Source organism: Anastrepha ludens, chromosome 2 (assembly GCF_028408465.1).
Source record: "Anastrepha ludens isolate Willacy chromosome 2, idAnaLude1.1, whole genome shotgun sequence".
Lineage (NCBI taxonomy): Eukaryota > Metazoa > Arthropoda > Insecta > Diptera > Tephritidae > Anastrepha > Anastrepha ludens.
Genome location: NC_071498.1, coordinates 86281813 through 86295469, shown reverse-complemented (window position 1 = coordinate 86295469; position 13657 = coordinate 86281813). Strand labels below are relative to the sequence as shown.

Sequence of the window (13657 nt, the reverse complement as noted above, 5' to 3'; positions counted from 1 at the left end):
TTTAGCAGGCGGCTGCTGTAGCCAAATGGATTGGAACGTGACTATCAGCAGACGATATCTCAAAGTCCAATTATGATTATGGTTAATTATGATTAAGGTTTTAAAAGTTGAAGACTTGTACTTTGGATTATTATTTCAGTAAAAAATTAAATTATTTCACGATGCTATACATATAAGCTCAAATATAGGCTGGAGGAGTAAATAGCCAAAATATTTCAAAAACCTGCATTGCTGGGTTGTACTGAACTCAAATTCCATTTTAATAGGTTACAAATCTTCGCATAAGCGTAGTTTGATCCTTGATTAAAAAGTTATATCTGATTCTAATTCCAATATTTTGGAGCTCCCAAATGTATTTTAGTTATTTATAATAAAATGTGCAAATCATGTAAAAGAAGTGAAATTATAATATGCGAGTTATAAAAGCATTATAAAGCAAATTAAATAAAAAACAATATAACAGCTGTATGTATAGACAATTTTGAAGTAGTTTCTGCTGACTTCTAAAACCACTCGAACAAATTGAACCAGTCGTCATCTGTGTCGTTATTAAGAGATTCCCATTTTTTGAGCAGCATTATCAGTAGTTTTTTTAGTTGTTCATTGTAATTGGCATTATCGTTGGCTTGCGATGAACTTGGATTGTAGGTATTTATTTGATTGTGTAAATTAGGCGAAAATGTAATACCTCCTGATTGTGCCCATTTTGATATGGCGTCAAGGAGGCTATCAATGGAAGTAAAGGAAGTAGTATTTGATGCACTACTGGCCTGCCCAGCCGTACTTAATTGTTCTTCAACAAATTCCACAGCAAATTCTTTCACGTTATTACTTCCATCTAAAGCGTGCTGCAAAATAGTTGTAAGGCCAACTACGTTCCCAGCCTTTGGTATAAGTGCACTAATTTGTTCCTTTAACAAATCTCTCTCACTTTGGTAAGCATTAAATTCTTTAATAGCATCTTCTTTTTTCGGTTCCGTGTCTAGTTCTTTGGCATCTTCTAATTTTTTTCTTTGTTGATTAAACTCAATTTCGTCATTTGTAGAAGGATTAGAAATTTCTTTATTTGCTTCAAGAAGCGCATCTATATCTCCATTGGCATCCTAAATATAATATATTTAAGTAAGAAAGTTTATTTTGTAAGACACATTTCCATATCATATCATATTTTTCATATCATATAGAAAATTCTTTACCCCTTTAACAAGCAACCACAATAATGAATTTAAAATTATGAAGTTAGCAATCTCCTTCAAAAGCATTTCTCTGCCACCGATGTTCGGCGATTTGTACTGAGATGTAAGATATAGCAAGTCAACTTGGAAACTGAAGGAGTTTGCGCCTTTTGCTGCATTTATATAAAATGATCAAACACAGTTTTTCGCGTTGCGTGTAAAAATAGGCCGATTGCTTCAAAATGTAAATTGTTCCAACGTATCGGCAAACTTAAATACATACACATATTTATGTGCAGTAAGCGCTAAAAATGCAGTAGCTCTGCTGCCCCTATGCCCTCTGTGAATCATACTAGATGTACATTTGTAAATGTAATAAATCTGATTTATTTATTTCTGTGCTGAATGTGCTCACCAAAGGCGTGAACTTACTTACAAGTTTATTAGCGAGTGCTATTTATTATTTTCAGAGAGATAGACTTTATCTATAAACCTTAAAATACTACATAAAAAGTAAGTTGTGTATGTCGAGGTCGAAAGACTGTTCTAGCACGCTCGCGGACTTTTCTATGCAAAGTTACTTTATTTAAAACATTTAAATTAAAAGGTGAAAATTAGACGGTTGCAAATAATTTTATTAGACGAAACTATTGTATTGGAACCCCTTCACATTTATTTAGATTTAGTGCGTGTGAAGTTCATTAAGGCGCATTTATTAAAAAAATGAGCAATTTTTAAAGGGCGGAGATACAGGGTGATTCAATAAGAACGCAGATTTTCTTTATACATAAAACACAAACAAATATGTCGAAATTATTTTTATTCTATTTCACTATGTCCTTTTAGTCTATGGCATTTATGAATTAAGCCAAATATCCATTAAATTGACACCACGACTTTTCTGACAACACGGAATGCGAATATAAAAACTGCCCAAGGCTTTTTGGCTGTACATATCATTTACAACGCGTATTATTTCATACTTAATCTATGGAATTGTCTCGGGCTTATTAGCAGATACCATCTTTTTTTCGTATTCCTAGAAAAAGAAGTCCCATAGTGACAAATGGCAAGCTCCCGCCAGACATTTGACTTCGTTGTTTCGGGAGATACTACTTTCTGGGAACTTAGTTCGTAATAGGATCATTGTTTTATCCGCTATGTGGCAAGTGGATGTCACCTCATAAGAATGGACTTTTTGCAGAAGGACCACTTTCATAAGACGATCGATCCATGACTAAGTCTGACAAAGTATATAGAACGAATTTTATGAAAAAATTTAATTAAACAACACAACTCAAATAATCACCCACCCATCACACCCGAAGCCATGCATAGCGTCAGTCAGTGTGCCCAAAATTTTCCTTCATGGTGCGCGTTAATGTTTTTGCTATAACAATTTAATAAAAATTTCCAAAAAACCAATAGACAAAAAAGAATTTTATTAATTTTTAGATAAATCGGGTGGAAATTAGATAATCGGTGGCTCATCGTTTTGAAAAGCGTGGCTTAAAAAACGCGTAAAGGAATATAAAATAATCATTTGCGCTCTCTGGCAGTACGAGTATTATCTTCAAATCATAATAACTTTTCTAATTATCTAATACTTTTATAGAAAATATATTAATTCATTTACAAGAATAAGTGAATTAACCTCAGAGTACTAATAATTTATGTTAATCCTTAGTCATATGATGGGATCCAAATACTTTGGACATGGCCGTAAGCTTTTCTGAAAATTGGAAAATCTATACCATAAAGGTGAATGCCTGTACGTTGTCCGCGCATCACTACGAAACGACAACACCAAATGACGTAAAAATTTTTATACATGCATATTTTCACCCAATGAAGATTATAGGCATATTTTTATGATAGAACTCCCTTCCCACAGCCCCCAGGCCACCACTCTCATTCGTCACTAATAATCGAATATTTGCTTAAATTTAATCGTAAAATCTTAGTTTTTCCTATTTCCCACTATTTATAGCACCCTCTAGACTTCATAATCCGCAAAAGCTGTTCAACTATGACCCAAATGCAAAGTTCAAAAACGTTTTGAGATGGAAAATTAATAAAAATAATTTTGCTTGATATTTTTCTGATTGGTTGTTTTGATTTTATTCAACGAGGCATAGCAACGGATGCCGGGTATTATAATATAATATTATGGTTATTAATAAAAAATTATTTTCTATGATATTATTGTTTGTAATTCTTTTACATTCTTCTTCTTCTTCTTAATTGGCGCGATAACCGCTTACGCGATTTTGGCCGAGATTAACAAAGCGCGCCAGTCGTTTCTCTCTCGTGCTAACTGGCGCCAATTGGACACACCAAGTGAAGCCAAGTCCTTCTCCACCTGATCTTTCCAACGCAGAGGAGGCCTTCCTCTTCCTCTGCTACCACCAGCTGGTACCGCATCGAATACTTTCAAAGCCGGAGCGTTTGTATCCATTCGGACGACATGACCCAGCCAATGAAGCCGCTGGATCTTTATTCGCTGCGCTATGTCTATGTCGTCGTAAAGCTCATACAGCTCATCGTTCCATCGTCTACGATATTCGCCATTGCCAACGTGCAAAGGTCCAAAAATCTTACGCAGAATCTTTCTCTCGAACACTCCAAGCGTCGCTTCATCGGATGTTGTCATCGTCCAAGCTTCTGCGCCATACGTTAGGACGGGCATGATGAGAGTCTTGTAGAGTGTTAGTTTTGTTCGTCGAGAGAGGACTTTACTGCTCAATTGCCTACTTAGTGCAAAGTAGCACTTGTTGGCAAGAGAGATTCTACGTTGGATTTCAAGGCTGACATTGTTATCGGTGTTAATGCTGGTTCCTAAATACACGAAGTCTTTTACAACCTCAAAATTATAACTGTCTACAGTGACGTGGGTGCCGATACGCGAGTGCGCCGACTGTTTGTTTGAAGACAGGAGGTACTTCGTTTTGTCCTCGTTCACCACCAAACCCATTCGCTTTGCCTCTTTATCCAGTTTGGAGAAGGCAGAACTAACAGCGCGGTTGTTAAGGCCGATGATATCAATATCATCGGCATACGCCAGCAATTGTACGCTCTTATAAAAAATTGTGCCTGAGCGATTAAGTTCTGCGGCTCGTACGATGCTCTCCAACATCAGGTTAAAGAAGTCACACGACAGCGAGTCACCCTGTCTGAAACCTCGTTTGGTATCAAACGGCTCGGAGAGGTCCTTCCCAATTCTGACGGCGCTGCTGGTGTTGTGCAACGTCATCTTACATAGCCGTATTAGTTTTGCGGGGATACGAAATTCAGACATCGCGGCATACAAGTAACTCCTTTCCGTACTGTCGAATGCAGCTTTGAAATCGACGAAAAGATGGTGTGTGTCGATTCTCCTTTCGTGAGTATTTTCCAAGATTTGGCGTATTGTAAATATTTGGTCGATGGTAGACTTTGCAGGTCTAAAGCCACACTGATGAGGTCCAATCAGTTGGTTGACGGTGGGCTTCAGCCTTTCACACAGTACGCTCGCTAGAACCTTATAGGCGATATTTAGAAGACTAATCCCGCGGTAATTGGCACAAATTGCAGGATCGCCCTTCTTATGGATTGGGCAGAGCACACTTAAATTCCAATCGGCAGGCATGCTTTCATCCGACCATATTTTGCATAGGAGCTGATGCATGCACCTTACCAGCTCCTCGCCGCCATGTTTGAATAGCTCAGCCGGCAGTCCGTCGGCGCCCGCGGCTTTGTTGTTTTTTAGCCGTGATATTGCTATTCTCACCTCGTCATGGTCGGGTAACGGAACGACAATTCCGTCGTCAACGATTGGGGTATCGGGATCTTCACATTCTCTATGACATGCGCAGCTGTCACCGTTTAACAGGTTCGAGAAGTGTTCCCTCCATAATTTAAGATTGCTCTGTACGTCAGTCACCAGATCGCCGTCTTTGTTCTTACAGGAAAACGCCCCGGTCTTGAAACCTTCTGTAAGCCGCCGAACTTTCTGGTAAAATTTTCGGGCGTTGTTCCTGTTGGCCAGCATCTCAAGCTCCTCGCACTCACGTATTTCGGCCTCTCGTTTCTTCTGTCGGATAATACGTCTCTCTTCATTTTTCAGCTCTCTGTAGCGATCCCACATGGCTCGCGTTGCGCCCGATCGCAGCGTGGCTCTATACGCGGCATCCTTTCTTTCTGCGGCAGCATGACATTCCTCGTCGTACCAATTGTTTTTTCGGGCTCGCCGGAATCCGATTTCTTCTTCGGCGGCGGTACGTAGTGAACGAGAAATGTTGCTCCATTGCTCGCGCATGCCGGTTTGTTGGGCAGTGCTCTCCGAGAGCAGGAGTGAGAGTCGAGTGGCGAATCTTCTGGCTGTCTGTTGTGATTGCAGCTTTTCGATGTCGAACATTCTTTGCGTAGGTAGATGTACGTTTTTTGCTGCACAGAGGCGGGTGCGCAGCTTGGCTGCAACAAGGTAATGATCCGAGTCGATGTTGGGCCCTCGGATCGTACGTACATCTAATACACTAGAAGCGTGTCTTCCATCTATCACAACATGATCGATCTGGTTTCGCGTTTTTCGATCAGGAGACAGCCAGGTAGCTTGGGCCCCGGCGAAGTCGATCAGCCTCTGTCCGTTACCGGATGTTTCGTTGTGCAGGCTGAATTTTCCGACTGTGGGACCAAAAATTCCCTCCTTGCCCACCCTGGCGTTGAAGTCGCCAAGCACGATTTTTATGCCGTGGCGGGGGCAGCGCTCATAGGAACGTTCCAAGCGCTCATAGAAGGAATCTTTGGTCGCATCGTCCTTCTCTTCCGTCGGGGCGTGGGCGCAAATTAGCGAGATGTTAAAAAATCGCGCTTTGATGCGGATTATTGCGAGACGCTCGTCCACCGGAGTGAACGACAGTACTTGGCGACGAAGTCTCTCTCCCACAACAAATCCGACACCGAATTTGCGCTCCTTTACATGACAGCTGTAGTAGACGTCGCAAGGTCCTATGGTTTTCTTTCCTTGCCCCGTCCATCGCATCTCTTGGATGGCAGTGATGTCAGCCTTTACTCTCACGAGGACATCAACCAGCCGGGCAGAGGCACCTTCCCCATTAAGGGACCGGACATTCCAGGTGCATGCCCTCAAATCATATTCCTTATTTCGTTTGCAGGGGTCGTCATCAGTAAAGGCAGTTCTCATCCGAGGCTTTGTAATTCTTTTCATTGGGGCGGGATTTTTAAGTGGCGGGTCCCAAACCCAGCGCACAACCAGCTATCCTGGATTGCTTCGCCTTCTCATTCTTTTACATTCCATATCCTAAATCCCTCAAAACTACTCCTACGCGAGCGGGGCCGCGGGTTAAATCTTAGTTTTTCCTACAAGACAATTTTTTAATAATTTTGAGATTTATTCAATGTTGAAAGCTTTGGTATAGACAGCGCTTTTTAAAGACGTGAAGTTAAAACATCTGCGGATCTTTTGAACATTTCAAAAAAATCTTGCATTAGGTTTAAGTGGAATGCTTTTCAAAAATGACAAAAACATTTTTTTTTACAAAAATGTTTAATTTAAAAACATAATGTTTTTCAAATATATTTTATTCTAAGAAATTAAAAAAAACAAACATTTTCTTCATAGATCTAAAATTAACCGTCATAACATTCATAGGTTAGCCTGGTTGGCAACAAGCCACGCATAGACCTTTTGGTCCCTAGCGATGCCAGATGGAGACCGACCTCTATGAATACTGAAAGTAGACATCATGTAGGATGCCAGCACTTTTGGCGAATCTAAGCAGAGCTTTTGGGACGTCCTCGAGACCCTCAATCAGTGGGATTCCCAGGCATTTTAAAAGCGTTTTTAATAATGCCGGACAAACGCACAGAAGGTGTTCTAAAGTTTCCTCAACATCCTCTCTGAATTTCCTGCATCTGTCCGAGTTAGCAATCCCTATCTGGTACGCATATGCAGCCAATAGATTATGGTCTGTCAGCATACCTATGATAGTTCTGCAGTGCTTTCGCGAGAGCGTAAGTATGAATTGAGTAAATTTTTTTGCCGTTAGTTCTACACATAACTTTTGCTGTTTTGCATGTGGTCAGGTTAGTCCACCTAGCTTTCACTCTCTTTTTCATGTAGTCGTCCATTTATTTGTATTTACCGGTTTTGGTATGTCGTTCTCTTCTTCAGAAGGCAATCTAACAGCACTTTTTGCTATCCCATCTACTATTTCGTTCCCCATAATGCCTTTGTGACCAGGTACCCAGTAGATATGCAACCTACTGTTTGCGGCTAGCGTTTCTATGGCCTCCCTGCTCCGTCGAACATTTTTGGACTTAATACAATATGAGCTTATTGCTTTTATTGCTGCCAATTGTTGAGTTCTTTCTTGTTCTAGTATAGGCTAGCTCCGCGGCTTTCCCCACAGCAAAAGCTTCCGCTTGGAAAATACTGCTGTGGTCTGGTAGCTTGATAGGTTGCCTTATCCCTAGTTTTGAGCAGTAAATAAACGCTCCCACTCCATTTAAAGTTTTAGAGCCGTCTGTATAGATGTGAAAAGTTCTATGGCCAGGCTGCATGCCTTTGTGCCATCCCTCCGCTTCAATTGTAGTGCGAAACCTTCTCTCTGCAGGTGAATACTTCAGCAGCCACCAACCTCCTCGTGGATTTTGCTGCCAGGTTTTCCGCCATAAGGTCAATAGAAGGCATGCTGAATATCATTTCCAGCGCCACCGTTGGACTGGTTTTCATCGCTCCTGTTATGCACAGAGGAGCGAGTCGCATTCATAACATCATTTAATTTTTAAACACCCATGATAGACTTCAATGGAGGAAACTTCTTCAAATTCTGATTGGTTGTAATTAGCCTAGCATTTCATAGGACTTTGTGTATGAAGGTATGAAACAATTCTTGCTATTCCTGCTCTTGCAAACATACAGACTGACGGAAATTTTTTTGGTATGGAGAAAATGCGCAACAGTGCCAGAGTAAAAAATCATAAAAAATTAATGCGATTTTTTAGAAATTTTATAATTACAATTTTTATACAAAAATTTAATAAGCTGTGATGCTTTCCATTTCAATTCAACCGGGCTATTCGGGTCATGTTCTTCGATTTCGATGTAACTGAAATATGTTGCTCTCTGGTCAAAATAATGAGACACGTATTTTTTTGTTCGCCCGAAAAAAAATTTTTTCAAGAGTTATTTGCAATTTTGTTTTTCGGCTAAACATAGATTTTTTTTAATTATATATTATAAGAAAAATTTTTTTTAAATGCCCATAACTTAGTCAAAAATGAACCGATTTTAATAATTCTAGGTTCAAAATGATCGTCCTTACTTACACGAGCGACTTCATGTTGAAACAATTGCAAAAAAGTAGATGAAAATTTTTTATTGAGCAAAAAAGAAAAAAATTGAAATTTTTTCGAAATTCAATATTTCAAAAAGTGTATTTTCTTTTTTTTATATATTAACTTTTTCCAAATCAATAGAACACCTCCAACTTCAATTGAGCTGAATGCCCAGTAGCTAAAATGAGTTGTTTTTGAGTAATGAATTTTTGAGTAGAAAACCTGTTTCGCACTTTTTGGTTTTTGCAAAATAAAAAATTTTCAACTACTTTTTTGCAACTGTTTCTACGTGAAGTCGCTCGTGTAAGTAATGACGATCATTTTGAACCCAAAATTATTAAAATCGGTTCATGTTTGACTAAGTTATGAGTAATTAAAAAAAAATTTCTTATATAGATTCTTTCCATTTCAATTCAAAAGGGCTATTCGGGTCATGTTCTTCGATTTCGATGTAACTTAAATATGTTGCTCTCTGGTCAAAATAATGAGACGCGTATTTTTTTGTTCGCCCGAAAAAATTTTTTTTCAAGCTTTATCGGCTATTTTGTTTTTCGGCTCAAAGTCGATTTTTTTTTTATAATATAAGAACTTTTTTTTTAATGCTCATAACTTAGTCAAACATGAACCGATTTTAATAATTTTGGGTTCAAAATGATCGTCATTACTTACACGAGCGACTTCACGTAGAAACAGTTGCAAAAAAGTAGTTGAAAATTTTTTATTTTGCAAAAACCAAAAAGTGCGAAACAGGTTTTCTACTCAAAAATTCATTACTCAAAAACAACTCATTTTAGCTACTGGGCATTCAGCTCAATTGAAGTTGGAGGTGTTCTATTGATTTGGAAAAAGTTAATATATAAAAAAAAGAAAATACACTTTTTGAAATATTGAATTTCGAAAAAATTTCAATTTTTTTCTTTTTTGCTCAATAAAAAATTTTCATCTACTTTTTTGCAATTGTTTCAACATGAAGTCGCTCGTGTAAGTAAGGACGATCATTTTGAACCTAGAATTATTAAAATCGGTTCATTTTTGACTAAGTTATGGGCATTTAAAAAAATTTGTTTCTTATATAATTAAAAAAAATCTATTTTTAGCCGAAAAACAAAATTGCCCATAACTCTTGAACAAAATTTTTTTCATAATAATTTCCTATACATTTCGTAAAAACTCGGACGTCTCAGTGTATTAAAAATTGTTGCCAAAGCGAAGGCTTATACTCCCAAATCTTGTGATTTAAAAATAATTGAATGTCGTGTGGATTTTTTTTAATTGGCCAGTGTGTAAATTAAAAGTGCTTATTAAATAATTTATTTAATTTCATTACTTTTTTTAATTGCGCGTTTGTGGGTATCATAAAAATATTTTCATTGTAATTCAATCATTTAATTTTTTTGAAAATTTTGAAATGAACTATTTTTTAGTATTTTATGCCAACTTCAGATGATGTAGTGACATTTGCAATGCTGTTCTCGGGTAGTATGTACTTGGGATAATTCCGTCCCTGGTGATAACATGAAATAAATACGTTCAACAGTAGGTCTCCTAAATCAAAAATCATAATACAAAATTATCACTCTATGTGGGCCAGTTTAAACCGAAAATTCCTTTACATACTTATAAATATATGCACGTGTATATATAATACTTCTTTTAAATACACTATTTGTATATCGTTTTAAGTAAAATCATAAAAGCGTCATCGCTTTTCATAAAATAAATCATACGAATGCAGTTACAATGCCGTTAGCCTCAATAATGCAATTAGAAATAGAATTTGCTCACAGATAAGCCACAAAGAAATACTTGAGTTTTGTGTTTTGCACTTGATAAACATTTGTTCAGTGATTTTAAACTAGGGCACAACAACAAAGCAAGTTGAGTAGGAGGAAAAAGTATACTATACAAAACTAGAACGAAAATTCCATCTGGGCCAACACAGTTTGTGAAATAATTGCAAATTTGCACAAAAAAAAAAAATAAAAATATCTTGTGATATTTCAACACCCCTTTTGTGCTTCAAAAAGTCGTAACATTCAACGATAACAAAGTTTTGCTTTCTTCTAGAATTTTTTTTATATTACCAAGTCCTATAGCCGCATGTTTTATTCGTACGCCTTGCACCGTATTGGTAATTTATTGCTCCTTAACAACTCGATGGAACTCATGTCTTTGCAGAGGCATATCTCGTTATTATAATTGTTTTATTATTACATAGATTATATTATTGTTTTATTATTACATAGAAATAAATAACCTAAAAGATATTCAAAATTATAAATATTTATATTATATTCAACTTGGGTGTCATGGCTTCATTTGTAGTTTTTGCTCAAGTGTCGATCGGCTAACTGATTTCCTGCAAAGGTCGGATGCATAAAATTACGCCTAAGGCTTCACTAAATGTAGTGGGGTGGTACCATAGAAAGCCCGTATACCCTAGAAAGCGGATTGAAGCTAGCAGACCTATCCCATGGTGGCTATCATGTAACCCGTCGAGCTTGTGTAGGTCTAGCCTGTATAAAGTGTTATATAGGCATTCTTGTGAACGACCCGTACTGCCCGCAGTGCCCCGAAGAACAAGAAACGGCGAGGCATATCTTGTTCCAATGCCCGCGGTTTATTAATGAGCGAAATATACTTGAGGGAGCGTTTGGCGAAAACATAAGTGAGACAAATCTTATCCCACATATGTGCGAAAGCGAAGAAAACTGGAAAATTACATGTGAAGTGGCCGCAAATATCATGAAGAACCTTCAATACGCGGAATATTCACGTAGGTCCATAGAAAGAGCTCCTTAAAACAATATACAGAACGGAATGACAATAACAGACGATTGAGTAGTAATATACTCACAACGGCCTCCTGACGTACACTTAACGGTGAAGTTCCAGGAGGACATACCGTAGGACATGAGGGGGGGTTTAGTTGGGTTAAAGTCCCACACTACGGCTTCGGCCACAGGCTTTTGATGCTTCCCCTCCTCCACAAAAAAAAAAAAAAAAAAAGGCATTCTTGTTTCGCTGAGTTGTGTTTTTCTTTCAGTACAGATTTTTATCCAAAATAATGTAATATCATACTAAATAGTTCTAAACCGGGCTTCTGCGGACTTGAAACACTAAGTGATAGAAAAGCTTTTTCCTCCTCAGCTAAAAAAGTAAACCTATTTCCTGTATTTCTGCCATGGAAAAACTTCTCATAAAAAACCATCTGTGGTCAAATAATAACATTTAGCAAAGTAGTTTAAAAAACCTGAAACAGTGTTGGTTAACATTTTTTTTTTAAATTTAGCAATACGTTAAATGTAAAAATTTTTCCAGTAATTAAAAAAAAGATAAATGTGTGGATGAATCAGTTTTAACAATTCTTGAATTAAATATTTATTCATAGAAGTACTGTTTGCAGGCAATGCTTCTACAACAAGTGCTCAAATTTGCTCACAACCAACTTTTTAAAGCGCTCAACCAAATGGGCGTAGACACTTGAAAAATAAAGCTATTAGAAAATATTAAAATTAAAGCTATGTGAAAAATATTAAAATTATTTTTGTTAGTTCTTTATCACAACTCAGCAGATACAAAGTCCAGCTGTAAGTAGTTGGCCGTAAGAAAAATAAAGATCTTTTGAGATCAACCCAGCCTTATGTAACGATCGTTCGTGGACTTAATTTTTTTTTCTGTAGATATAATTGGAATACGTGGAATCAGCCTATTTTATCCTTTACACAAGCTTTAAAAATGCATTTTTAAGCTATGTAGAATGGCATTCTGGGCTTCTCTGCCCAACATACTGAACAAAAGTAATAAAAGGAATTGCGATTTGTATTTGTTTGTTTTTCTATGAAATCATATGGCTCATGTAAAACTACATTTTAGACAAATCTCAAAATAAGTCAAACAATCAGAAGAAAAACTATAATGTCGTTTTTTTCCATTTTGGTTTTTACTTCAACTGACGTCCCATGTAAATGCGAAATGAGTTTTTAATGGTTGGGTAGTCTAAAGTTTGTAGAATATCAAACGAATAAATATTTATGCAAAACATAGAAAAAAATTTAATTACTCCCAAACGTATTTTGTAATGCGTTACTGTTCAATTGCTATCAGGAAATATGGCAACTTAACGATTGCCCTATTGCTTTATTTGCTTTGAAAATCTTCGATGCGATATTATCTGGTGGGAGCAGAGGAAGGGGAAGAGGTAGGCTTCCTCAGCGTTAGAAATTTACGGCGAAGAAGGACCTGGCTTCACGTGGTGTTTCCAACTGGCGCTCGGTTATCGCGCCATTCAAGAAGAAGAAGAATTATTGCTTTATTTATATTACTAAAATATTTTTTTTATATATAATACATGGCTTAGTAATTTTGTGGGTCTCCGAATACTATACTATATTTACACTATACTATACTACTACTATTATATTTAAATGGGTATACAAACATGTTGGCCAATATAGTTTCTTAACTGGTGGCAACCCTATTCAAAAATGTAATAAAAATAGAAGTTCATCATACCTCTTTCGTTTGACATCCATATTTCAGTTAACTTATTTATTAAACAAAATTAACAATCTTTTCAAACAGGTGGCAGCCAATTCCAGGAAATATTTTCTCACACTGAATAACTTTAACTTTAAAATAGAATTGAATTAAGACTTTTCAAGCTATTTCCCACATCACCCATTGTCTTTGATTTATTTTGTTATATTTACTGGAAGTTAATTAAACAGGTGGCAACCAAAGCAAAAAAGTTGTCTAAACTAAGTAAGTAAATTTCTTTTATTTGGCACCCGTACTGAATAATTTTAATTAATTAATAATAATGAATTCAATTTTCAAGCAAGCGGTAACCTTGTTCAAAAATGCAATTGAAATTAAGACCTTTTCGAATCGCTTCCCTGTGACATTCATTGTTATATTTCATTTGTTGCGTTATATTTACTTGTAATTAATTTATCAAACAGGTGGCAACACCTTTCAAAAATTTCATAATGAAGCTCTTTTAAACATTTTTTCATTTCAACCTGCATTATAATATTTGATTGTACTTATTAATTTAACGTAATTTAACTTTTATAATAGGCGGCGACTCTCTTAGCAGCCTATTTTTCAAGCCAGGTCATTAACTACCATATTTGTGTGCT

The 13657-nt window shown here is 36.8% G+C and overlaps 1 protein-coding gene across 1 annotated transcript; it reads right to left on the bottom strand.

Annotated features, from left to right (window-relative positions):
• Positions 1 to 321: 321 nt before the first annotated feature.
• On the bottom strand, positions 322 to 1326 carry LOC128858415 (uncharacterized). The gene is made up of 2 exons (XM_054094680.1): positions 1197 to 1326; positions 322 to 1103 (listed from the first exon to the last, which is right to left on the bottom strand). Exons 1-2 carry the CDS (start codon positions 1260 to 1262, stop codon positions 504 to 506), a joined length of 666 nt encoding a protein of 221 aa, XP_053950655.1. The 5' UTR covers positions 1263 to 1326; the 3' UTR covers positions 322 to 503.
• Positions 1327 to 13657: the final 12331 nt, after the last annotated feature.

Excerpts from the sequence above, each read along its gene's own strand:
- LOC128858415 (XM_054094680.1), bottom strand. The coding sequence starts at position 1,262 with ATGCTTTTGAAGGAGATTGCTAACTTCATAATTTTAAATTCATTATTG. Across the intron at positions 1,104-1,196 it reads TGTGGTTGCTTGTTAAAGGG|GATGCCAATGGAGATATAGA; the intron begins GTAAAGAATTTT and ends TATTATATTTAG.